This window comes from Pararge aegeria, chromosome 19, assembly GCF_905163445.1.
Source record: "Pararge aegeria chromosome 19, ilParAegt1.1, whole genome shotgun sequence".
Classification (NCBI taxonomy): domain Eukaryota; kingdom Metazoa; phylum Arthropoda; class Insecta; order Lepidoptera; family Nymphalidae; genus Pararge; species Pararge aegeria.
The window spans coordinates 16032471-16060449 of NC_053198.1; the positions used below are offsets into that span (position 1 = coordinate 16032471).

At 36.6% G+C, this 27979-nt stretch overlaps 1 protein-coding gene and 1 pseudogene across 5 annotated transcripts; one reads left to right on the top strand and one right to left on the bottom strand.

The window, feature by feature from the left end:
* LOC120631936 lies at nt 1-18662 on the bottom strand (annotated as a pseudogene).
* Nucleotides 18663-19113: 451 nt separating this feature from the next.
* Nucleotides 19114-27881, top strand: LOC120632243. 5 transcript variants are annotated; one of them, XM_039902052.1, is made up of 7 exons: nt 19114-19290; nt 19439-19584; nt 20714-20885; nt 22285-23026; nt 23740-24274; nt 26772-26877; nt 27532-27881. In XM_039902052.1, the coding sequence occupies exons 2-7, from the start codon at nt 19497-19499 to the stop codon at nt 27755-27757; spliced, it is 1869 nt and encodes a 622-aa protein (XP_039757986.1). In that variant the 5' UTR covers nt 19114-19290; nt 19439-19496; the 3' UTR covers nt 27758-27881. The 5 variants fall into 5 exon arrangements, with proteins under 5 accessions (XP_039757986.1, XP_039757987.1, XP_039757984.1 ...); XM_039902053.1 differs by having other exon boundaries at nt 19463-19584; XM_039902050.1 differs by having other exon boundaries at nt 19492-19584.
* Nucleotides 27882-27979: the final 98 nt, after the last annotated feature.

Genomic DNA, 27979 nt, shown 5'->3' on the forward strand with positions numbered 1-27979 from the left:
ATTACTTAAAACGCACATAACTTATAAAAGTTAGAGGTGCGTGCGCTACTATCCACTGCGCTATCACCGCTTTATTCTTATTATATCCTTATAAACTAGTTATTGTAAAGCACATTGAGGCAATACGGATGGCTTCTAACAAGATGAAATAGTTTTTAAATGGAGACCGTTACGATAGCTTTTTATCTGCGCTATAGCTTGTTTTCTCTGCAGCATAACTTGAGGCCACGGCCGCTGCTTGCCGACCCGCGTGTTGGCCTGCTAGTTCCATGACCTGAAACAATAAAAAGCATAAGTAAATAAAAAATAAAAAAATCGACCACTAAATAAACTTCTGCTGAGCCTAGACCCTGCATGGTGTACCACGAGAAAAGTATGGCACCTCATTTTGTCGTCTGCTTCTGATAAGCGGTGATAGCCCAGTGTCTGGGACATCGACTTCACTTTCGGGGGCCGAGTTCGAATCCCAGCACGCACCTCTAACTTTTCTAAGTTATGAGCGATTAACGCAATACAAAACCACAAATCACTTTCTTGAACGGTACAGGAAAACATCCAGGGAGTTGCCCATAAAGTTCTCAGTTGTGAAGTCCACCCATATCCACATTTGGCCTGACTGCGGCCTAAATCCTTCTCATTGCGAAAAATGACCCGATCCGCCGTGTTGTCGGTCAGTAATCGTTTGATATGATGATAATGATGATTTTCTCACCTTATCTCTATTGAAGCTAAAACGGTTTAAAAAACTGGGTGGTGCATGGAATGGGGTTTGGGGGCCAGTACAAAGCAGAATCCGTTCCCTACTCGCATGTATAAATGATCTTATGGGAAACTTACAGAATCCGCTATTTGATCCATTTGCGAGCCCAGCTCACGCATGTTGCCAGTTGCTCTGTAAAAAATGGTAAATGTAAATATAAGTAATACTCCTAGCACGATAAGATATAGGTATGTTAGATTTGTCAAAATTTAAATATCAATAGGGTATGAGTGCAAATAAGAAAAAAAAATCTAAATGTATATATAGTCGGTTGAATACCAGGTGATAGCTGTAGTGTAAGTTAGGACTTCGGAAGTTATGTGCGTCTTATCACATGCTAGAAAAAAATCTAAATTTATCTATTTCATGTACACCTAGTTTATAAGCATTTTTGAAACGTCAAGTCAGTCTGTTTGTAGTGACTCTACCCCCGGTTCTGATTGTGAGGAAACATGCATGTCTGGGAGTTCTCCATAATTTTCTGTAAAGCGTGTGAACTCTAGGTACTAATCTGCACTGGGTCAGCGTGGTGGGACTACAGCCTAAACACGTCTCATTTCCGAGTCGGTTGAATAAAACCACTACTTTCGTAATTCCGCGGGAATTGAAATAAACACAAAAGTTACAAATAAATTGGTAAAGGTCACCTAGCGTAGCACCACACCAACAGCATGCCAACGCTGGCGAGGGCTGCCGTCTGCCCCAGCATCGCGAAGGTCTGCAAACCCAACACCCCCGACAGAACCGACACCAGGTAGCACACCAGCGCCAACGCAGCCAGCACGGCTGCCGTACCCAACTTGCGGAGCAGGTTCTTGTCTTCATTGTGCAATCTGTACTGTTCGTACTGATCTTCTAATTCCTGGAATTAAGTTCGACAGTTGCAATCATTACTAATATGATAAATACGTTCGTGCTTGTTGATTTGTCGTTCTTTCACGCAACAACGGATTAATATAATAATGTAACTGTTTTTTATATATACCTTGCCTTAGTAGGTAATAATTGACGTCACGTCCTGCAACGTGCCGCCGTGTGTCCATCACCCTGGGACGCCTGGTAAGCCTCATGTGCCCATTATTACATCTGCAACCACGCCCTTCAGACCGGAACACAGCATTGCAACAATGCTGCTTAGCGGCAGAAGTAAGCATTGCTATAGCACTTCTCTTCTTCTCTTTCCTCCTCTGTCTGTTTCGCCTACGGTAAGTAGGCCATCTCGGCCTTGCTTGCGTACCGGCACTGGCAATGAGTATACAAAGAAGTCGTCTCACTATATACCTATACTCTTGTCACTTGTAAGATTTTCCAGAGGCGACTCTATATTTAAGATTCCCACTATAAACTAAGGCGTCACTACCACGAGCAAGAGTACTGCGACTATTTCGTCCAGAGTCCAGATACGCTGATATAGTCTGTAACTATTTGATAATATTGAATTTGATGGCATACTGAGTTTATCGCCGCGATAAGGTTACCTTTTCGGTCGTGCAGGCCCTTAGCCATGAAATGCCTTTATAAGAATACGGCTTTTTCTGATTCAAAAACTACTTCATTATATTATCATAGACCATTTTAAGCGAAAGTTATAGACAGACGTTTAAGGAGTAGGGTAACTTAATCCTTGAGCCGCATATTAAACTAAACCGATTTCGACTTAACTTTTGATTTGGGTAGAAAGGGTTGAACTTTTGAGTGTCCCCAGCTCCTTTTAAATAAATAGTGGGCTTCGATAAAAGTATTTGTTGGTCAAATAGTTATTTATTGTATATAGTTTTGAAAAGGTCACGTTTACATTGGTGCCTTTTGTACGTACCTTAGTTAACTTAACGCTATATGTCTCAGACAGACTATCTCCTCCCATCTTCTTCTTTGAATGGAAGCTATGTAAAGCCTTGTCCCTCGCGCGTCGGTGCTCTTCCTCCAAGAGTTGTGGCTGCAAGTACGGCTTAGCGCCGCCAGCGATCTCCTCCATAATGGTTTCATATACTTCCTTAGCCTCTGCCACAGCTGACAGGTTGTTTGCTTCAGCTGTTGCCTGTTGAAATTTACTCATCTTGCATCATCTTAAAAGACATCAATTATCATTTAGGCTTATGGAATGAATGGATGGGGTGGTATTCCATGCCATGACATGTTCTCCAGGGGTTTGAAATCCTATCTGCGGGACATTTCTTAACGAAAGAACCCAAAATCGAAAAAAGTAGAATCGTTATTTTACATGGCATGAAGTCGGAATAGTAAAGTAGGGGTGTTTTGTCACACTTCAAATGACAGCACGTGGAAACTGCAGCGTTACTATTTCAAGTTTATGTCACGATTATTATTAAGACACGTGAGGTTTAGCCTAGAGCGTTAAAAGCTGTCATAACACAGAAAGTACTTTACCTCTAAAATAGTCTTAGGTTCAGGTAAACTAGTTCCATTGAAAATGTTCATGTATGACTTGAAGTACAGCAACAGGTCCTTGGATTTGACCTTTTGACCTCCTATCCTTTTGGGTATCAAATTCTCCGGCGCGAGGAGCATTGGCACAAACTGCTTTAGGGATATCTTGAAATCTTGGCTTATATCTGAAAAAGGAATCTCTTAAATTTAAAAGCACTTTCGCTTCTGTTTTTCCGATATAGAAACAAAAGTCTGTAAGGAATAGCTTGAATAAAATAATTGAGTTTGTAATTCACTCCTAATTGTTAATTTAAAAGAGTATTTTATTTGGGCATGAAAGCAACTTCTATTTAGCTGCAGTTTGTGTCTGCCATCGGAATTTACGTGAGCAAATTTCTAGAAGATATCCGCTACATAGTTGCTCAGGTCTTTCTTCTTTCTTTTAAGCGGACGCAAGAAAATACAGTTTACCCAGAAACTTTAAAGATTGGCTCTCAAGAGAACCCGCGACTATAATCCAGAAAAACCTTACAGTCACAAATTCGGGTAAAAAATGCCATTAAGTATTTACCAGATAGTTTTCCATTAAATTCTGGGTTGGTGGCGACATTCAAACCAGGGTGCGGCATGAGAAAGCAGGCGAGCTCCTCAAAGCAGCTTGCGATGTGTTTTCTCAGTGACTGTAGCTCGTGGTGCTGACCTTCGTGAACCTAGAACAAGACAAAGGATTCATTAATATGCGTGTGGGAGGCATACACACTGAAATTCTTCGGACACGTCTCCCGGATAGAAAGGACTCTATCGTACGATAGGTAGAGAGACCTAGAGCGCGCGGTAGGACATCCATGCGAAAGACCCATAAACCCAAATCTGCAGTGGGTGTTCCTTTCCATACTACCACACTGTATGAAAATAGGGAGAAGCTGCGAATAATCGTGAGGCAAGTAACAATTGCCACGAACAGTGCCCCAACGATGACCATGACCCCAACGGTGCAAGAAATAAAAAGAATGAAGAATGAATTAGAAAGAGCTGTTATCACTTCATGTCACCTTAAGTCGTTTAGTGAGCAGTTCTTGACCTCCTTCCACACCATACGCATGTTCATAGGGAAAGCTCCAGTCCCGCACAAGCAGCTGCAACCTCTGGAAGGGTTTCCCACCGCTGGTCTCTTGCGCTAGACGACCATAGTCCGTGAATAACTGGAAATTTTACAAAAATGACCATTGTTAAGACTTTTTTAATAAAAATACCTGAGTTGGTAATAATTTTATCGTCACACTTGCTCACATATAAAAATTGCTAAAATATTCACAATTCGTAACTACTTTTAACATGTTTTTAAATGAAAATATTCCCTTTATTATATTTTTTATATAGGCTGTACGCAGCGAGCAATGCTGGCTGTCGGTTTACCTTGGCGTTCGAAAAAAAAAGCCGTCGCACCATTTTCCATGATACTTAATGTTAATAATGTCGCTTTTTGGTCTGTTGTTTAAAATTTAAAATATCTATTTTAAATTGGAAAGTAGAGCAATCGTATATTTTACTCTTCCGGGAATAATAATCGAGGCACTAATCGCGAGTGAATCACCTATTTCGACCAAAATCTAGAGAGCTGTCTTCAAAACTTTCATACAGTGATAAAACAGCAATAAATGGTATTTAAAAGTTTATCTTGTTTTTTCCTCGTGTAAGTGTGATGAAAATCGTCGTATGTAACGCGTGTGGTACATCACTTGTTACACTCGCGGTTTTCTTAGCGAATTCGCTTTTAGCTTATGCGCCTAAAACCGCCTCGACTCTAAAACGCAGTTACCAAACTAGATGCATAAAGTGCTTACTTGTAAATGCTGCAAGTCATCCTCCTCAATGTTCTGCGACAGGTTGTAGATCTGTACTGAGGACAGCATGGTGGAGAGAGCGAATATCGTCGCGTTGTCGCGCACCGTGGACTCGCTGTCGAACGTGCCTTGTGTGTCCATGAGATAGATTACCACCTGTAACATGATACATTAGGATTGTACGTACTACGCCTTGGTCCATCATTATCCTTTTTACGTAGCACAGCTAGGCCAAGACCTCCTCTCTTATAGGAGAAAGAAAGCATTCGCCGGGATGTACGGCAGCTTTACTGTTCTCTGTAGTGGCTGGTAATGGGTTAATAGTACCTTCTCCCCATTATCGAGGGTGGCCTTGAAGGGCTGCGACCACAGCAGCAGGCCTGTGGTATCCCGCTCGGAGCCGCCGCGCCAGCTGAAGCCGTTCAGTGGCTCATCCTCCGCACCCAGCCAGTCCAGGCTGGCGCCTACGTTATACTGAAAACAAGCTTAGGTTTATCTTAACTGTGAGTAAGTGAAGTCAGTCAAGTCAAGTCAAATATTTCTTTATTGAAATAGGCACATAGATGGCACTTTTGATGCGTTATTATATACAAAATGTGTACATAGCAGTGAGTAGTGATGGCGATAACTACAATCGTAAACTTAAAACTAAAGCTACGAGGGTTCCAATCGCGCCCTGGTCTAAGAAAAAGCCCACAACAAACTTAGCCGGGTGTTCTTTTTGTTATCGCCATCTCACATTGTCATTAGAAAAAAGAGTAGAGAAGAAGAGAGTAGTCGGCCGACTGGAGCATTGGGCAATGACCCTGCTTTTCAGTCCGAGGTTGTGGGTTCGATTACCACTGGAAAATATGTGTGTGATGAACATTAGTGTTTCACACTTTTTTTTTTTGAAGATATAAGTGACGGAGCAAGCTGTAATGCTGCGTGTAGTACCATCAGGTACGTGGAAAACCATCGTCTATAAAGAGAGTAGCACTTCACAGGTAGGAGGGATGCAAGGAGGTTGTCCTAACGACCAGTGCCCATCAATTTGAGGCGTAGGTGTTAAGTAGTGTGGTAGACACAAGAATTTCCAATCCAATTTGCTTTTTTTTTCTGTAATTGGGTAATAATTAGCCATTATGATTTTTTTATAAATTTAAAATGCATATAAAAATTTTCGGAACCGACAGGAATCTGATAATTTATACATATAGGTATATGCAGTTATCACCTCTGGCGACTCTCTAGTCCCAGGTACAAATCCTGTCGGTTTTGAAATATTTCCTCAACTGTAGGTAAAAACAGTATAAAAACTATAAAAATCCATTATGATGGTTTCTAAAGTTCTGCGTCTTGAATTCAACGCGTGTTAAATCAATTACGATCATCCTTATCCATTGCTGGTTCGACCTCTCCTGCCCTAGACTGCAATCTCACCTGGTGGTAAGTGATGATACAGCCTAAGATGGTAGCGGGCTAACCTGCTAGGTGTAGTATGGCAGTCATACCCCTAATCGGTTTCTACGCGACATCGTACCGGAACGCTGAATCGCTTAGTGGCACGTCTTTGTCGGTAGGGTGGTAACTAGCCACGGCCAAAGCCAAGAGAAAATTCAGAAATTATTAATTCCCAAATTGTCCCTGCGAGAATCGATCCCGGGCCCTCCAACTTACGCCAGATCGGTGGTTGCATCCCACTAACCTTTTGGTGCATATAACGTAGGAAGAAGTCGAGCAGGAAGGACTTGCCCTTGCGGAAGGCGCCAGCTACCGAGATGACGATGGCGGAGCGGTCCTTGACATCATCTCGCAGCAACAATGCCTCTAGCGAATCCTCGTCGAGGCAGAACGTGTGCTCGGCTCCCGGCGCCACCACTTGGATACCCCGGCCCGATTTCAGGTCTTCCATGTTTTAGCTGCCAAAGTAATCCAGAATGTTATTCTTTTTGTGCATAAAAATATTTCTAAATTTAAGGAAACTGCATTAAATTTCACAATAAACTACCCATTAACATCTTAGGGATGTCTTTTAATAAGTTCAAAGTTTGTATTAAACGTCAGCTTATAGAAAAGTCCTATTATAGTAGTTATAAAGGACCACGTAAGTAATCGATTAAAAAGCTTAGGTGTGTATGATTAAACTAAGCAGGTTGCTTTGCTAATAATTTTAAATGACAAAAATAATACCCGGCTAAGTTTGTTGAGGGCTGCTTCCTAGACAAAGACGCGTTTACAACCCCCGTACCTTTACTTTTAATTTGACGCATATGGTTATCGCCATCATCTACCATGTTCACATTTCTCATGCTTCCAATCCACGGCTGTTTCTTTCACCTCTCTTCAAATCCCTACCATAACCTGTCGTTTAGGTAACTCATACATAACAAACATAATGCATTTAGTCCCATTTTAATACGTGTAAATTCCATGAATCTGTGAACTTTGCTAACATGGTTGAATGGTGATGATTATGATGTTAAAATAAACGAGTTCGCCAGCCAATACTTCTCCCATACTTCCGCGTTCCTTTCAGATAGAAAGAAGGACATAAGTACAACAAAAGGTTTAACAGGGATTTTGATTGCAACTTGGCACGAGAACTTTTCTCTTGCCGTAAGTCCTATCTACAAAAGCTGCGTGTAAGAGATTGCTTGCAGCAATAAGGCCGCCTTTGCGTGTCTACGATGTGTTTTACCCTAACCTTCTTATTGCTAACAAGCTTCAGCCGAAGCCTTTCGAATATTTATGTATCTCTATGTATTTATGTATATCATTGCACTATCCTGCTTCCTTGCAGCTTTTCCTTTTGCCAGAGGTTGCCTGTAAGAGATTAGATTGCTTGCAGCAATAAGGCCGCCTTTGCATGCCTACAATTTTAGTTTTTTTTGTTTATTCTTTATTTTATGAATATTTTGATGTTTGCAATAAAGTATTTCTTCTTCTTCTTCTTTCACCAGAGCAGACCAAGACAAGTCCGACAAGTCAGAAATATGAATACCCAAAGTGCCCCTGCCGGAATCGTACCCGGCACAATCAACTAAAACCATAGCGCTCTCCACTGTGCGACCACAAGGCCAATCAGATCCGTAACTAATACTCGTATTATATTAATTAAGTAAACGATTTATACTAAAGCAGGTTTAATTTACTATAACGTATTTAGCTTATACGGTAATTATTACAAACGCATAAGTACCAACATACGTATAACTCTACATAATTTTTAATGCTTTCATAAAACCAGAATGCCTTGACCTAATGATATTACTAAGTAGGACTCACTTTAAAATAACTGTGTTTTCATTTATTTCTCGTATTCAGTATTTGTAACAAATAACCCCGTAAAAAAAGTACTTTTTAAAATGGTTTTCTCCAGTCCAGTCTCCAGTATCCTCCCAGAATGAAATGGTAGGTAGCCAATGGCACCAAGCAAATGCGGGTTGGTACATTTCACATGCCTTTGGAAAAATTCTGAAGAAGAAGGGAAGAAGGGAAGAATGCAGGCACAGAATTATGAACATACCACAGGGTGATTACGTATCTCGCGACAGGCTTGCAACAGGCGTAAATCTTGCCATCACTGCTGTCAAACGTCACTTTCCCATACAGTAAATTATCAAAAGTGACGTTTGACAGCAGTGATTGCAAGTTTTTCATCTGTCGCAAGCCTGTCGCGAGATACGTTATCACCCTGCCGAACTCTGACTCAGCCATTATTGCATGTAGTGCATTTTTTCCACAGTGAAAACGCACCGTGCACATCCCACTACACACCCGCGGAATGTTGCTAGCCCACAAACTTTACCTATTTTTCCCCATTTTATGATAAAGTTTTAGATCATTAGATTTAAAATTATTATAGTCACTGCCCGTTCCTTTGGTTTTTCCTAAAGTCAAAGGTTGTCTAGAAGAGATCGATTTAGTGATAAGACCGCCTTTGCACGCTCCATTTTCTATTCTAAGTTTCTTCTATATATGTGTTTACTTTGTATAAAATGTGTGAGTGCATTAAAAAATTTAAACAGACAAACAAACAAGTGATATTTTAATTGCATACATTTCAAAAAAATATATAGGAACGCGCTGTCGATTGAACTCTGTCCCGCCGAAAAGGAAGGTAGGTATTAGGAAATTTGATACGTATTTAAAACTATACCTACTATACTACTATAGTTATGCCTTATTGCGCGTTTGGTTGTCATAAAGAGATATTTAATGCAGCGTAAGGTCACTCGTTAATATATTTTTCGTAAATATAAGCGCAATTAAAGTATAGAATAAGATAGTCTTACAGTCGTCTGACGAAACAGACAAGACAGTGCAATCGGCTAGTATAGCATGTTTTGCATATATGCATGATTTGTCTATTCCTTAAACCTACTTTTTACTAAAAAAATATAATAAGATTGTTTTCATAATAAAACCGGTACGTGAGGTTTTTTAATTACAATACAAGTAAGCCTTTGACTACAATCTCACCAAGTCGTAAGTGATGATGCAGACTGAGCTACCGCCCTTCGATTGGCGCAGTGGGCAGCGACCCTGATTTCTGAGTCCAAGGCCGCGGGTTCGATTCCCACAACTGGAAAATGTTTTTCAGTGTCTGGTTGTTTTTCTGTATATTATAAGTACATATGTATATTATTCATAAAATTATTCATCAGTCATCTTAATACCCATAACACAAGCTACGCTTACTTTGGGACTAGATGGCGGTGTGTGACTTGTTGTAGTATATTTATTTATTTATTTACTACCATACCTAGACTATGGTGTAACCTTTTAGGGCTATAGCAGTTACACTTATAATGAGTTTCTAAGCGATCTCCAAGTCCTCCCACTCAAAGACCACAGTGCTCAGAGCAGGTCAGGGAGGTCGTAAAACATAAAAGACCTGAGAAAAATAGACTACAGTTCGCACGAGAACGTTGACCTATCGAATATTATTATAATAAATTAATTCCACAAGTTTATACCTCCCGATACAACTTTGAATTCCTGTAATTGTACCTACTTATTAAACGCAAACAACATCACAGTAATATAACCGAGGTTGATAAAAACTCCAATATCCCTCTACACGTAAACTATGTAGTAATGGAATGTTTTTATTTAGCAAAGACAATAGTAGAAACACAAATTTATTCCATTGAATCAAGTTTAAAGATTCATTCATGAATCATTAGTCATCTGGCACAGTTCGGTATATACAAGCGTCTAAATCATAAACGCATCACTCAAAAAGACCAAGAAATACACAACACTCACTTTATTAACTGTTGTTGTTAACAATTCAGGTGAAAGTGAATATATCGCAGTACTTTATTTCGTTGTACAAAAAGATGATATTCGCGCGTCATGTACGCACGGGCGCGCCGTTCAAACTGATACGATATAGTATATATATATGTGTGTAACATCGGAGTAAGGTTGTATGATGTCATAGATGTCCGACTCCACTGGGCGATGATATCATACTGGCGAGAATGAAAACCGGTCTGGAATCACAGACTATGTTATGTTGGATAGAAGCAGGCGTTACTTTGCAGAATTCCGTGATTCTATTTAACGTTATAAATGCGTTGGTTTGCATGGATGGATGTGTGTTACTATTCCACGCAAAAACTATTGAACTTATTTGACTGAATTTTGGAATGAAGATAGAAAACCCTGGATTAACACTTACATATTATTACTATCATATTTAAGACACTTCTATACAAAATATAGCCCAGTGGGTCGCCCAGCCTAGGAGCTCGACTAACAATTCGGCGGGCCATGTTCGAATCCCAGCACACTAACCTCTAACATTTCTAAGTAGTCAGCGTTTTAAGTAATTGAATATCACTTGCTTTGAACGCTGAAGGAAAACACCGTGAGAAAACTTGCATGCCTGAGAGTTCTCCATAATGTTCTCAAAGGTGTGTAGAGTCCACCAAACCAGCGTGGTGGACCACGGCCTCAACCCCTTCTCATTGTGAGAGTCGACCCGAGCCCTGCAGTGGTTCTGTAATGGGTTGATTTGATGATACAAAATCTGCCTTTTTGGTCTAATGTTTGCTTGCTTTTTTATACTACAAGTTAGCCCTTGAATGCAATTTCACTCGAAATGATGATCATGTAGTCTAAGATGGTAGCGAGCTTACCTGTTAAGAGATATGACAATTATATTAAGTCCATACCTTTATGGTTTTTAAACGACATCCTACCGGAACGCTAATTCGCTTAGCGGCACGTCTTCGTCGGTAGTGTGGGAATTAGCCACGGACACATCCTGCCACCAGACCAGACCAGAGAAATGCAAGAATTTATAATATTCCAGGAAAAACTATAAAGGATCTGTTTTTTTCTTTATAGTAATAAATCCGGCATTTATATGGCCGCAGCAGATGGCCCACCTAGTGATAACTGGAAAACCATCTCCTTTAAACAGAGTATCACTTTACAGAGCATGCAAGGAGCACGTCCTGCAACATGCTACCTTGTGTCCATCAATCTATGTGTTCAGCCTCATGTGCCTGCAATAACACCGGCATTTACGCCCTTCAGGCCGGATGACAACATCGCAACAATGCTTTTAGCGGCAGGAATAATGGCGATAGTATCTCCCCGGAGCTTTGTCACAAAAAGCTAGGAAAACTCTTTAAAATAATAATATTCAAGATTCGAGAAGTATTTATTTTTATTAAGTATCATTTTACTATACATAGATACACTTAATTCATTTATAATACTAATTGTAGTATACTCAAAAACTAACATACGATTATTCACAAACATTACTTTTGAGCTCATCTCAAAAGGTTAAAATTTTTACTGGTGGCTCAATTATTCTGGGGCTCAATCAAAATCACCAAATATATACCGATATTTGTTGTAAGTAATTGAAAATATTGTTAAAAAAAACATTTATTTCAAGTAGGCCTAAAATATTTTCATTGTCTATTCAACGCGCGCCGCTTCAAAGTTTTACCCACACCCCCGACATCTTTTAACACCACAGAATAAAAATAATAATATATTTCTCTCCGCTATCGCCTATACGAGAAAGACCTTTTTGTGCTATAAGGCATCAAGTAATGTTTGGGAATTCAGGAGTTAGTTTCTTAAAAGGAACAATCTACAGTCTCTTATATAATAAATATTAAAAATGAAGAAATTTTTTACCTCGGTCCTGGTATTGTTTTGAGTGTATTAACACCTTTGTTTTCGTACACCAGGGTTCAGAGCACCATTTGCATGTGCGCAACAAAAATTATCTGGTTTAAGCGTTGTTTATGAATAAGTAGGTCCTCTCGGAGGGGACCTTCTGGGCCGTATGGTCAAAGAATATAAAATACAATCAGCCATTATTGCATGCAGTGCGTCGTGTCCAAAAACAGTAAAACACGTCCCACACACCCGCAGAATATTGCTAACTCTAAAACTTTTTTTTCCATTTTCCCATTTTACGGTAAACGTAAAAGTTTAGAACATTATAGGTACGGAGGGTAGAGGTAAGGAGAGTCATCTTATATGGGAAAAGTTGAAAAAGTGTCCAGTTGTTGCGCTAAATAACAGTTCAAAAATCCTCCACAATGGCGCTGGTGGATGCACAGGGTATGGTATGAATGTAGCAATCGTAGATAAATTGAAGTATGCCGAGTTAAAAAATTTAATGTGATTATCGACTAAAGTAGTTAATTATTGAGAATTTCAACAACTTACGTTGTACAAAATATTGTGGTAAATATAACCTTACTTCCTTGTATCTCCATACTTCCTTGTTTATTTTTCAAGCCTACTCTAACAATATTTATATTTGGCGCTTCTTCGAGTTACCCTGATGCAAATGTGGCGCCATCCTAATTCAATACATTTTGACGACACTTTTTCATACACACAGATGACTCTCCTTACCTCTACCCTCCATAATTATAGGTAAAAATTACTGTCAAATGGTATGAAGTGACAAATCGCCTGTTCGAGAAACACTACGAGTGGTATTGGATGCTTCGATATTTAATTGTGTACACGGTTTCTGTATGTTTCGTGCCACTATGAATTTCTACAATTTAATGAATTGTCAATTTATCTAGGTATGCACAAAAAAAGTAATTTAAAATAAAAAAATAAAACAAGGATTTCATTTTTACAGGTCATTCGGCATTCCCGTTTTAATAATAATAACTTGTCGACAGCACAGACCAGATAACATAGTTGGCAGCAAACGTCAAAAAGGACATACAAAGTTGCTAATATATATTTTTTTTAAACTGGCTTTAAGGCTCTGGGTTCCAGCACCTTAGAGACTGCCATTAATTAGCACGTTAATTTTTTATATTAATTTTAAGCCAAATTATCTCCGAACATAAAAATAGGGTTTTGATTCTTGTTATATGTGATATCCATCAAATTTATTTCTGTACTAGCTGTTGCCCGCGACTTCGTCTGCGTTTGATTTTGTTTTTTGGTAGATATTCAGTATCGCTAAGCCTTAAACGAGGGATATGCTACTGTCCGCTGAGGAGTTCTGTTCCGAGTACTGTCCTCTATCTCCAACCACAATCTTCAGATCTACACAAAGATTGGGCAAAATTAAACACATATTACAACCTCTATAGTACAAAAATAATTATTTGAAACGGTTATAATTTGTCGGAGTTATACACTTTCATTCCCTCTCCCAAAGGAACCGAGCTTATTGTCGTGATAAAAAGTATCCTATATATCTTCTAACACTTCCTGAATAGAAGAATCCAAGAATATGTGTACAAAGTTTCATGAGAATCGGTTAAGTAGTTTTTGCGTGAAAGCGTAACAAACAAACTTACATTGAAATTTATAATATTAGCAGGGATTATTACAGATGGCTATAGACGTGTAACATAGACGGAAAAAACCTTGATATCTAATTTTAGGTAAGTAAGATAAGGATCATATACATCTTGTTAACATCCATGTCAATTTTAGGTTAAATGCTATTCTTTGTGTTATTCAATTTATTAATTATATTAATTAATTATTAATGCTAAATCTTAAAGTTAATTATAATTCAACCACCAACTACATATAATATAGACATACTATTAACATACATTTAACAACAGAACTTTTTATACACTTTTTTTATAATTTGTCTTAGTAACACCAACTGTGTAAATTTCAATTTTTCTTTTAGTTTAAGTTTCTGTCTCGTTACTTTCCATATATGTAAAAAAAAATTGAAATTTACAAATACACTGATAAAACATTAAAGCTCCCATTTAAACTTTAGGTTAAATCCTTAATCATATCAGAGTGCAATGATTATCATCACAATACACTGCAAAATATGAACACTCTAATATGAATTGGCGTAAACCATTTCTACATTCTTAAGTTCATTTATTAATCCTAATTACAGTCAAACATTAATTTACAAAGCATAAATCATTGCAAACAATAAGTTTTGAGACACATTTGAAAGAAAGGTTTATTATGTACTTTTAATAACATTTGAATAGTACAAAACTGGGAGAAGACTTCGTAAAACTGAGGCTATCACGAAACTATAGACATACTGTCTATTTATCCCATCACCATTTCTGAACAACGCGAGATTCCTATTTTAAAAAACCGTGGCTTGAAATCCAATAAATTTCCTCCGCACCGGCTTGGTGTTCAAAAAGTTGGTCGCATCTGTTAATATTTAGACACTACCAAGGATGATCTTGAAATTGCTTAATGAGCATTGACAGGGTTGATTGCCCTCTCGTGTTCGATCTTATACTTAGCAACGCGGATGTACGTATTTCCTAAGTTGCATTGACACCATGGAACTACCACACGTATGTAAGAAACCAATTAACGAACGGTTTAATATAGCGTTTCCAGATCGGTTTGTTATAATGAAAGCTAAACGCCATAACCTAAATATATGTCCGTTATAAAAAAATCGGTTTCGAGCCGTGTAAAAACAAAGTTGATGGTCTTTTCAGACATATCAGGACAAGTATCCCGACAGTGTTTCATTTTACTAAGTGAAACTTCTTAGGCAGTAATGCGACCATTTTTTTGGTCCGAGAAATTTCAAGGTAATGTTTAGTCTTATATATCGCAACAAAACAATGTCAACTTCAGCAAATGTTTAGGTTTATTCAAAAAGTTTATCTTCTATAAAGTATACACTCGCTTGCATTGCTGCTGCTGTTGACCTTTTTAGGGCTTTATTCTCATTTGATTTTCCGCCTTACTTTTTGAAACAAATAAAATTATTAAATTTAATCAGTTACACAATTCAAGAAAATAAAAAAGACACAGGGACAAATCTGACCAATTTTCAGAAAATTCGATTGGTCTGAAAGCCCAGAAGCGCCCTGTCTCTGATATGTTTGAACAGACCTTTATAATTTTTTATTAATATCATAAGCCTAGCCAAACATTTTTTTGATGACATCGGAATAGTCCTTATTAATTCTTTCTATATGGGGCCTTAACTCTTTAGCCTTTGCAATCGAGGCCTTGTCATTAGGGTCAACCTCCAGCGCCCTCTGGATGTCTCCCCAGGCCTCCTCATACATACAAAGGCCGGAGTAGGCAAGGCTACGCCGGTATAAGGACTTAATATTTTCAGGGTCCAGTTTTAAGGTCCTGCTACATAAGTCCAAAGTTGCACCATACTCTTCGAATTGTAGTTGACAGTGTGCCATGTTATTGTACAGTTTTATCTGGAATGATATAAAATATATATATATATATATATAATAGACTTTTAAAAATACAAAAATTAATTTATGCTAAAGAAAGGTATTTTTTGCTGAAAATGGACTGTTTAGTTTTATTAATTTTCTGTAATTCAGCTATTGTGACAGCATATTAGTTTTATTACACACAACTTTGTAAAACTTTTAATAATAATAAGTTATTTTTTTTCTAATTGCTAATCAGTTTATAATGATGAGGAATATAAATTTAGTTAAAGATAGATAGATTCTTTATTGCACACAAATAAGGGATAAAGATAATATAAATTGAAAACATAAATATAAGAATAAAAATGCGCAAGAGCGGTCTTATCGCTTTAAGCGATCTCCTCCAGACAACCCTTAATGAAAGAAGCAAATGAGTATGGAAACGGGATAGTGCAATTTTAAAAATATGTTATAACACAAACTACATCTACTATATATAACAATAATACATAAATAGCTAATACAAATAATATAGAAATAAATACATAAACATATAAATAAATATATTTGTATATATTTATATATAATATATATATATAAATATATACAAATACATACAGTGCAAATATATAAGTTTATGACTCCGTAGATAAATTATATTCTTTTAAACAATTTTTGAAGATGCTTAATGATTTAGACCATCTTATGTCTCTTGGCAATCCATTCCAGAGTATAACCACCTTGACTGTAAAAGAATTTCCATACGCATGCGAGTGACTGGCAGGAACATGCAACCTGTTGTCATCCTTAGCCCTCAAATAGCACTGAACATTGCTACCAAGAAAGTTGAAGCTGCTAGTTTGGAAAAAAAATTGAAATTGTAGTAAGAGCAAGCAAAATTATTCATCCCCTTATACAAAGCCTCTGCTTAACTTACTTACCCTCATATTAAGCAACTCTTTAGTTCTCTCTGGATCAGCAGTCAGCCTGTCGACAGGTTCTATGGCAACCAACATTTTTAGGGCCTTCGAAAATCTCCTGAACCCGTCCACAATTCTCTTCTCCTTTACCAGTTTTACTCCACGTTCCTTATAAATAGAAAGAAATAAATAAATACAATACCAATTTTTGCGACACCAGGTGCATAAGGATTCGTTTTTTTTCACTACATCCTTGAAAATTATTTCACCTGACAGTCAAGTATGAGATGGTAGCTAGCCTGTTAGATGTATGGCAGTAACATTAAAATCCATACCCTTTTTTTATTATATTTTATGCAAATATGGAATTGAGCAAAGATGCAATGCTTGGTTAGAGTCTAGTTGATATATATATATAAATGCACAAATAAAAAATTAGCTTAACAGTTTTCCAGAAAAAGAATAATTAAAACCCCATGATTATACAAACAAACCTACCAAAAGTGGTCTGAAAAATTAAGATAAAAACATTCATACATATATAATTGCTTGAATTATGCTCAGCAAATAGCATCACATTAGCAATCATCATGTCATGAGTATGACATGCAAATTTGCAAGCTAATGAGATAAAGAAATAAAATAAAGGAACAATACTGAAATATGACCATACTGGAAAGTTGGAAACACATCTATCATTATATCTTTTCTGTTTTTTTTGTTGTCTTACTTCCTTACATATGTATGTTTGTATGTATATATTACAATAATTATCTAATCCACTTTACAACTTTTAAGTTTAGACTGGTAGAAGATGCTACCAGGGGTTATGTACATGTTTCTTTTTAATTTTATCGTGAATTAAGAGTTAAAACATAAATCATTTCTTATATGAGTAAACAGTATTTCTTTATTTACACTAATATAACAAATGCAAAAGTGTGTTTGTTTGTCCTTACTTATCACACTTACTAAGCAACAATCAAATTTAGACTTTGCATGAGTTAATAGAAAGGATGGAGAGTAGCATAGGCTATAATAATACTCCAAATGTACACTGACTTTTAATAAAATATGTAGTATTTATGGGCATTTTGGTCTTTTAAGGGGAGATCCTGAGCTTGATCCCAAGAAGAATATCTCCTCTGGTCTTGTTTTGGCTTACGCCACAACTTTTGTCAAAGACTACTAAGCCATTTAGTATCCTGAAACAATGCTGTATAAAATCCTATCAGGGTTATGGATTTAATATAACTGCCATACATCCATAGGTTAGCTTATTACAATCATAGCTAAATTGCAGTAGAATAAATATGGCCCTGCAGTGACAGCAGATCAGAATAATGTTCTAGCTTCATGAGGTGACTAACACAATATAACAGACAAGAGTCAGGAGCCTCCCCTCTAATACTACTTTTGTCTACTGTGATCACCAACCTGCCAGCACGAGAGACAATTAAGACCAAACCATCCTGTTGGGAGAGACCTTTAATCCAGCAGTGGACTAGGTTATTGATGATGCTTAATGAAACAAACATAGCAAGTAATACCTTATGATGCACAGCAGACTCAAACAATCTCGCCCAGCTCCAGTCGCTGATCAGCTGTTCCTCAGTCAAGTCAACCAACTCTATCCTACAATTAATCTGTAACATCAGATCACCAAACACGTTTTTATACACAAAACGTGCGTCACAAATTTCGCCTAAGCACATTTGCTGCAAAACGAGCTCGACATCTCTGTCAACAAATGAATCCATATTACCGATTATGACGTTCCCGTCAAACGGGGAATTAAATATACGACATTCAGGTTCTACTTCGCACGGCCCGTCTTTGTTCTCGCATTTTACATGCCATATTCTAATCTTGCAGCGAGAATCTTCATACGGCACCATGGTGTAGTCCCCTGGTTTTACAACGGTTTTCCACACGTCCCGATCCAGCCTGTGGCTAACTATAGTTTCTTTATTCATCGTTGTAAGTAGTTCACAGTTCTGAACTTCGCTTTGTATCCTCCTTAGATAGTTTTCCAATAATACTTTCTTTTCCATACAGATTGAAAATTTTATCGACCGAAGGCGAAAATTCGAGATTTGTGGATTTTCTTTGTTTTGACATTTGACAAACAATAATGGATATTGATTAAACCCACAGATTAATTAGTTCCACTTTTTAAGTATACCGTCATATAAGTTTTTCTTTTTTCACAAGAAACAACTATCTTAAGTAATTATTCTCATTACCAAGGATTGTTTCTTTAAAACATCATACTTATAAAGCTGTAACTTAACGATGCAAACTAATTGTGTAACTTGTACGTCAAATATTTGTTTGTAATTTGAAAGAGCAAAGCTTTGCTGTCGAGTGTATACAGAAACCAAAAAAGTTTGTCTGACACGTAGAGATTACGACAAAAATTTAATTGAAATTATTATACTTCTTGTTGGAATAGATACTTAATATTCTTTTTGTCGAAATGTATTGGCAACACATTACATCATTACATTTTGACATGTCCACAGACTATTGATATTAGATATTATGTCAGAAATCTGAAATAATAAATACCTAAAATGTTTCGATTTTCGTAAACGTATTTACCATTCTATTTTTATTTTTATTATATTCTACATATGTAGATTTAATACATTTCTCATCAAATTAATAATACGGCTATAAAAGTTACGTTCACAATATATATATATATTTTTAAACTACGGCGATTTTTAGCATTTTATGTAAGTAAACTCAATAATGCTTATAATCTCACCATTTGTTTTTCTCAATGTTATATTTGGTTACATTTTGAATGCTCAGATTACATTTTGGATATTCCACATATCCAACAGTCCACCAAGTTCTTTATATAACAAAATATCAATATAGGTAACCTAAAATATGAAATACCAGATATCATAAACATACCAGAAATCTTCCAGCTATAATGACGTTACTGCTAAAAAGTGTTTGGCGCACCGTGCTAAGAGGGGGCCAGCTAAACAACGCGTTGAGGTCTACCAGCTTTTCAAGTGGTTTGTATATTATTCTCTCTATTTTTTTATTCTATTCCATAATTCCACCTAATCACTTAAAGGAGGGTGGGCATTCTAACCGATTGACCGAGTGATTTAACAACGAAAAGCTTTATTCATGTACAACAGTCAATTATTGTTAATATTATAATTATTTATAATAATAATGATAATTTTTATTTTTATTCGGTAACTATGACTGACTTACACTATTACATAACAGAATAATTAAAAACTAAACTAAATCAAAAAAAAACTTACATGAAATATCAATATAATATGCTGGACAGTTTTGATGAAGTACCTGTAATAAATGCTCCAATTGTACTTCAAGCTGATCAAATATTTTTTATTTTTGGATTAATCTGTTGGTGCGTGAAATCCCATCACAAAAGCTCTACAGCCCTTGACTTGGTCGAGCCAATTTCTTCATTCAGTCAGATGCAGCTTCTTTCCTACTATGAAATAAAAAAAAATCATTATGAACATGTCTACTCAATCAACTTCTTGGAAGCTCCAGTTACCATGGATTGTGAAATCTACAGTGAGAACAACAAATCCATAAATAATGATTTGACAACTGATAGTTTTTCACTGATATGATGCAAAGTAGAAACATTCAGTGATCCTCTAGTCTTTAAGGGGAGTTTCTGCCTAAAGATTATGGCTATTTACATGCGTGGTGGATTACTGCCTTAACCCCTTCTCATTGTGGCAGGTGCCCTGTTGATATGATAAAATGCAATTTAAATAGATTGGTTTCCAGTAATAAACAATTTGGGAGCATGTTTACATGGCTGGTGAGACATCAACAAGCCTTGAAAAAGTGGGGGAAGGTTTTGTCAATATTTTATTAAGATTGGGGTAGTGCTATAACCAGACATGGTTACAAACAAAAAGCTATACTTTGATATTATAGCCACATATTAATATTTTAATATATAAGTATAAATCAGCACTAAGCATGTTACAAATTCTGCGGAAACTCCTAAGCTGATTTACCATTTTGTTAAATAACAAAGTGGTTATTACTTTGTTTACGAAAGTTTTAATGAGTATATAATATACAAGAATGCAATTGTTTTTTTTAATAACCTATAAAAACATGCTTTATAAAAGTTATTGTCAGTTTCAGTGACAGACACTCGCAGCAAAACCCCAGATAATATTCTGATGACAATTAAAACAGCGCCAAGCACTCGTGAAGTTTTGGCTGCAGTACAAGCCAATCTACCTCTCCTGACCCACCGGCACATGTTGCAGGCTCTAAGAAGTTTGTTTGAACTACAGAAAACTAGCAAGTATGTTTGTTTGTTTTATTAAATGATTATGCTATTGAGATTTGCTTTTAATAACAACAAATCTATATGGTGCTCTGCCAGCTTCTGCTATCCCAAATACCTGTGTAGTATCTTATCGTATTAATTTATCTATTTTTTATTTCTAGTAAACAACTGATAGATTGAAGACATAACATAAATTAACGAAGTAATATCTTTTCATTATTGTAGGCTTAGCCAATAAATAGAAGCAAGGCTCGCCAATAAATAGATTATAAATCACAGAATTAAATACATACAGACACTAATATTAAAGCATCATAGACCACTCCACTTTAGTAGTGTTTTTTGAACAGGCGGTTAGTCATTTCCCTTATCTAGTAGTTGACAATAATTATTTTAAATATATCGTTCTAAACTTTTATCTTAAAAGTAGCTGACCCGCGCAACTTCGTCTGCACCTAGAAACTAATTGCAGCGCCAGGTGGACCTATTTTATGTTCAAACTATGTTATTCGCGGCCGTACGTGTTATTCTATACCAAAATATTCTATTTCAATTTGAATATTTTAAAACTGAATTTGCAGGTATATAATCAAACTTAATATTCATATTACTTTCTTTCTTTCGCATTTATAATATTAGTATTTAGTAGGATGATACGCATCGATCGTTGTCCCATATGCCTCGCGACTTGCTGTTATCTGTGAAGAGTTATGTCCTTTATCTCCGACAATATTTATCAGATCTTCATTAAAATTAGACAGAACATGCTTAATAGTATACCCTTTCTAATAAAAAAGAATTATAAAAATTGGTCGAAATTTAACGGAGCTAAATTTCATCCCATTTCCCGGAGGAAACTTATTGTTTAAGAGGATAAAAAGTATCCTATATGTTGGTTGACCTGGTATATCAGCTACCACTATACCAAATTTTATTTAAATCCGTTCAGTAGTTTTCACGTGATACCCGGACAGACAGACAGACAGACAGATAAAAATTAAATAAAAATCTGTTTTGGACTCAGTGTCGATCATAAAACATCCCCGGGTCAAAATTTTCAAAATATATTAAATGTACAGAAATCTTCCAGTTACAGTTTTTTTATAAGTATAGATGGGAAAAGTTTGTGAGCTAGCAACATTGAAGGGAGACGTTTTTGAGGCGTTTTTTCTGTTTTTGGACACAATGAACAGCATGCAATAATGGCTGAATGTGGATTCTGTATGTTGTTAACTCTGTGTTACAAATTATAGAAAATTTGGATTCGTAATTTAATAGTTTTTCTATTTTAATAAATGTTTTTTTTTTATTCCAATTCATTTATTGCATATTACAGGTCAGGTTGGATAGAATTACACGTATGAAGAAATTGACTAATAATAATGTTAAAACTTACTTCTAATATTACTTTCAGATACGACAAAGATAGAGATACAGATGCGATAATCAAAGACCCAACGTTTAGCGTTCTCTGTCAAAACTTTAAAAAGCATGCTCGCGCTCTGGACGTGAACGAAATCGTAGAAGCCGTAAAAGTTCTTTCATACCTCAAAGTTCCAGTTGACTCGCTAATAGTCCAAACTATGCTCCAATTGATCAGATGCAATATCAACACGTTGAACACCCAGCAGATTATGTTTCTTGACTTTCTTTTATCCCAATTTGGGGCTAAAAATCATTTAGTTGACGCCCTTAAGTTGGCATTGCCTTTAGCATTCCAAATCCACCTTCCTTTAGAATTAGACGATCAGGACTTACCTTTGTTGAGAGATATGTTACTCTACTGTTGCTCCCATGATTTACCAGACCGCTGCATCAACAATGTGGTGACGGGGTTACTTTTGCATGATCAAGCGTTAAATGCTCAAATGGCTAAGTCTATAATCTGGGCGCTTTGTCAGGTGAATTGCACGGAACAAGTGTTTCCAACTAGAGTTCAATTACTGCATATATGCTGCGATATATTGACACACTCCGTAGACAGTTTGCCGTACGATGATGTTTTGAGAACGGCTGCAAGGTTGAAAGGGAGAATTCTGGAGAAGCATCCCGAGTATTATCATCAGCAGTTGATGGACGCGATCGCTAATTATGTGATCAATAACAATGTGGAGTTTGAGAAGGGGCTGCTTGTTGCGAGAGTACTCTCTAGGATTGTGAGTATAAATTGTTTGTAACATATTCTTTGTGGCTAGATGGCGATGTGTACATATTATAGTAGTATATATATGTATTTATTTAACAAAAAAAAATCGCACTTTTTTTTCAAATTTCCTGTGGCGAGAAACAGTGGAAAAGATGGTTCTGCGCGGCAAATACTATTCAATTCAATTCAAAAATGTTTGACTCATGTTTACATATAACATGTTACCACTAAAGGTGATGGCGATAACTACATTCGTAAACTTTAAAGAAAAGAAAAAGTCAATGTATTTGCAGAAATTACTAGATTAAATTATGGCGCATTTAAAGTCAAAGTCAAGGTCAAAGTAAAAAAAATCTTTATTCAAGTAGGCTCATAGATTGCACTTTTGATGCGTACATTACATAAGAATTACACGGTAGTGAAATGATGGCGATAACCATATTCGTAAACTAAAACTTAAGCTATGGGGGTACCAAACGCTCTAAGAAGAAGCCCACAACAAACTTAGCCGGGTGTTTTTTTTTTGTTATCACAATCTCACATTATCATTTTAAATTATTAAAAGAACAACCTGGTTAGAGAAATAATGCGCACCCAAGCTTTTTTTATCGATTACTTAGTCCTTTTACTACAATAGGACTTTTCTATAAGCTTATAATTAAACGTATAATGCGAACTTTATGAGTTAAGGAATGCCGCGAAATAATTGTAACTTATTTTTAGGCTCACACACACCTCTCTCTGATAGAATACCTGTGCCATAAAGCCGCAGCGCAACCGGATACATTGTCAAACGCCCGCACAAATATCTTCTTCGGATTCATCAACTGCTTGGCCAATAACAACTTCACGCCCGAACCTGACCAATGGGAAGAATTACGAAGGCAAATATCAGCCAATCCGTTGTTGAATGCGACCAATGCTGCATTGCCATGGGCGAAGCTTTGCCTCGAGTTGGCCTCACTCGGCTGTTACGAAGTTAGGTTATTGAATAGAGTGTTCTCGAAAGAATTCTTGGACGAATATCTTGCCAGAGACAACAACACGTTGGACTATCTTCAGCTTTTGACTTTATATGAGGCAGTACAAACGTTCTACAGTGAGGATTATAAACTGCCGGAGGAGGTGCTGCGGAAAGCTAAGGAAATGTATCCCGTCCATTCGTTGACTGGTGCCCTGGTGGAGCATTTGACGAGAGGGTTGGGGGGTCCGGAGTATGTTGCCAAGAATGTGGCGCTGCCCAACGGTATTGTTTCAGGTAAGCTTTGCTGCATTTTTTATGAACCATTGGCCTTTAAACGTCCCATACAGCCTTGTTTCTCATAGGAGAGATGGTTTTATAACATACTAGCTGTTGCCCGGGACTTCGTCTGCGTTTGATTTTGTTTTTTGATGTGGCATTAAATTTTGCTGTAGATAAAAAAAAATTAAAGTATTCAGTATCGCTAAGCCTTAAATGAGGGGTTCGCTGCTGTCCGCCTAGCAGTTCTGTCCTCTATCTCAAACCACATTTTGGGCAAAGTTAAACACATATATAACCTCTATAGTACAAAAAAAATTGGTTGCCTGTAAAGTCGGTATACGGGCGAAAGTTTTACGTGACAACGACTTTGAGTGGTAAAATAATTTTAATGTGAATATTCATTCGTATAGTAGGAAGAAGGATGAAATAATAGTAACAATTTAAAACATTTATTTATACAAAGAATTATATTTAAAACATTAATTTATACAAAGAATCTCGCACTGAATTTCATATTAACAAAATTTTATTTTTACCTTTACACATACATACGTATTTATATACAAATATACATACAATAACTTGCAATACATTTTCGTACAATGAAACAGCGTTTACTACAAAGGGACGCGTGCCTTTCACTTTTTATGTCTGTCTCTCTCGCTCTTAGGCGGGCGCGTGCCTCTCACTCGCTCTCATTGTGAGTGCATAGCGTGATTTAAATCGGTTATAATTTGTCAGAGTTATGGTGTAAAATCGTCAAACACTCATCCCCTCTCCCAAAGGAACCGAGCTTATTGTCGAGATAAAAAGTATCCTATATTATTTCTTACACTTCCAAGAATATGTGTACAAAGTTTCATGAGGATCGGTCAAGTAGTTTTTGCGTGAAAGCGTAACAAACAAACTTACATTGACATTTATAATATTAGTAGGGATACACCATTGATTCCAATGGAATTGGAGGATCCGAATGACTAATATTACTAATTTTGTATTTGGCGTTTCAGCTGTCATGGCGGATCGCTAGATTTTACAGTTTTATATACATCAATCTTACTTAGATTTTAAATAAAAATACCTATCATATATAATTTGATAAATACAATATTTTAGCAATTCTTTGTTCCTGTCATCATGCCTTTTAGAAGTGGTTGTACGACGTGTAATAGAATTACGAAATAATATTGAATGATGCATAGTTTTTTTCGTAAGGAATCACCCTGTTAAATCGAAAGAAGCATATTTATTTTTCCATATAAATTAATTCAAAACATTCTAAGTGTTAATTTTGACAACCCTATTGAAGATAAAAGACTCATACGCGCATAGAACCTAGGCTATGCGACGCGTACCTAATAAAGTGACAGGAGTCACATGATTATAATTTTACATGTGATATGAGGGCTATGTATCTGATTTCTTTCAGTAAAAACGACAGCAGTTGTTTACTCATAAACTATTTGGTTTTCGGTTTCACAGATAAGTCTCAGAGACAGTACATTATGTACCTCTAAAGCCTGTATAGTATTATTTCGCTTTTCATTTCCACGTCGTACATCGTCGGTAGATGGCAGTGTGCACCACGGGCAGGTGAGGTTGGCAATTTGGGAGGCTGGTACTAGCCTCCCACTTACACCTCATATTTTTTTCATAGTAATATAATTGACGGACCAAGCAGATGGCACACTTTATAGTAAGTGGATAACCATCGCTTAAACACAGTAACACTTCGCAAGGCATGCAAGGAACACATACTACATAATACCAATGTTGCCTCGTAAGGGAGAGAATTTATTATTATTATTTAACTCTTAATTTTACACCACTATGAAGTAAATAAAAGAAAAATAGAAATACACAGATGAAAGTAGAATACAAAAGGCGGCCTTATCGCTTAGTAGCGATCTGTGCCAGGCAACTTTAGGATTAGGAAAACATAAGCGAAAACAGGTTGTGTAAAGTTATTATAAACCCACATTCAAATAGCTTAATACGAATACATAAACAAAAATGCACAAATAAGAATAATATCCTACTTAATATGATAAATTTGAAAGTGTGGATGTTTGTTACTCAATCACGCAATCACGCAAAAGCGGCTGAACGGATTTGGATGAAATTTGGCATGCATAGTCATTGTCACTGAAAAGAACACACGCTACCTTTTATCCCGATTTCTTAAGTAGTTCCCGAGGGAAAATTGAAAATTGTTTACGAGCTAAGCCGCGGGCAGACAGCTCTGAAATTTGGTATGCATGTCACCTATGCTATGGAAAAGGACATGTACTTCCTACCGATCTCTAAAATATTTCCCGTAGTAGAATTAAAAATTGTTAACGAGCGAAGCTTTCGTAAATATATAATACCCAATTCCGAAGTCCACGCAGACGAAGTCGCGGGCAGAAGCTAGTAATAAATAAATATTGAAATATCGGGAATTAGTGTTGATAAACGCATTAATTTAACAAATAGAATAATTTTTTTTACATTTTTCTTTGACTTTTGACAGATGTTCTTGTAGCTGTGGAAGGAGGGTGTCCAATAGAACTACCGGCCTTAAGTAGTAGTTCTAAAGTGCCCATCGAACAGCTCAATATACCTCAGGGTGCGATTATGTGAGTATATTCATTATTCAGTGAGATACATTTTCAGTTTTATGTTAAAATAAGGTAACATTATTAGCCTGAAACGAAATATGAAATACATATGCTAATACGTATGCTATATTTAAACAAACCTTTAAAATGATGTGAAAGAATTGAAAGTAAGCAGTGATAGCCCACTAGGACTTCGCTTTCGCTTTATATGCGTTTAAAGCAATTAAAATATCACTTGGTGAAATGATTAAGGAAAACATCGTGAGGAAACCTGCATCCCTGTGAGTTGTCCATAATGTTCTCAAAGGTTTGAAGTCCACCAATTCGCATTTTGCCAGCGTGGTGGAAAACCATTCTCATTGTGGGAGGAGACCTGTGCCCTGTAATGTATTGATATTATGAAAGAATTGGGTGCAAAGATCTAAAGATCTAAATGTCTTAAAATAGTATAATTTAAATTCATTTAAATGAAATCAGGCATAACACAATGCTATATCTATATCTGATGATGGAGAGATCAGACGCAGGCGTCACCAAACGGAATTCCATGATGTACTTGATGAAAATTAAGCTTAATTTGCTATACTCCTTATTGTGTGCCGGGAATGGGTTGATATGAACCGTACGAACAGCGCGTTCTAACTATGATGAAAGTATGAATTTTTATTTCAGAATATGCGTCATGAATTTCAACCAAGGCTGCTTCTCCATGAACAGCAATCGTCTTCGGGGACCGTTCCGGCTCATTCTAGATATATTGGAGAGACAGGGATACGCGACTGTTGCGTTCAATGTCAGCGAGTGGCTGAATTCCCCCGAGCATGAACGCACGCCTTACCTCATGAGGGAAATAGGATATAAATGCGGGGAAATAGGATTGAAATTGTCGGCAACTTGATAAAAATTATAATTTGATTGTTTATGTTTATTTTTAGACATTTGGCACCAATTCTGTGGTACACAAAAGTTTTTATTGACAAAATTAAAAATCACGTACTTTATTAAGTTTAGTTTTGTTTATGACGGAAAATATAGATTGTTATTAAAATTTTAGTGAAATAAAGACTGATAAGTTAAACTTGTTTCCTTTTCTGTTGGCTTACTTGGTAACAAATCTGAT

Coding starts and splice junctions, on each gene's coding strand:
- LOC120632243 (XM_039902052.1), top strand. CDS start 19,497: ATGACGTTACTGCTAAAAAGTGTTTGGCGCACCGTGCTAAGAGGGGGC. Junction 19,585..20,713: donor GTCTACCAGCTTTTCAAGTG/GTTTGTATATTA, acceptor AGTTATTGTCAG/TTTCAGTGACAGACACTCGC. Junction 24,275..26,771: donor GCCCAACGGTATTGTTTCAG/GTAAGCTTTGCT, acceptor GACTTTTGACAG/ATGTTCTTGTAGCTGTGGAA.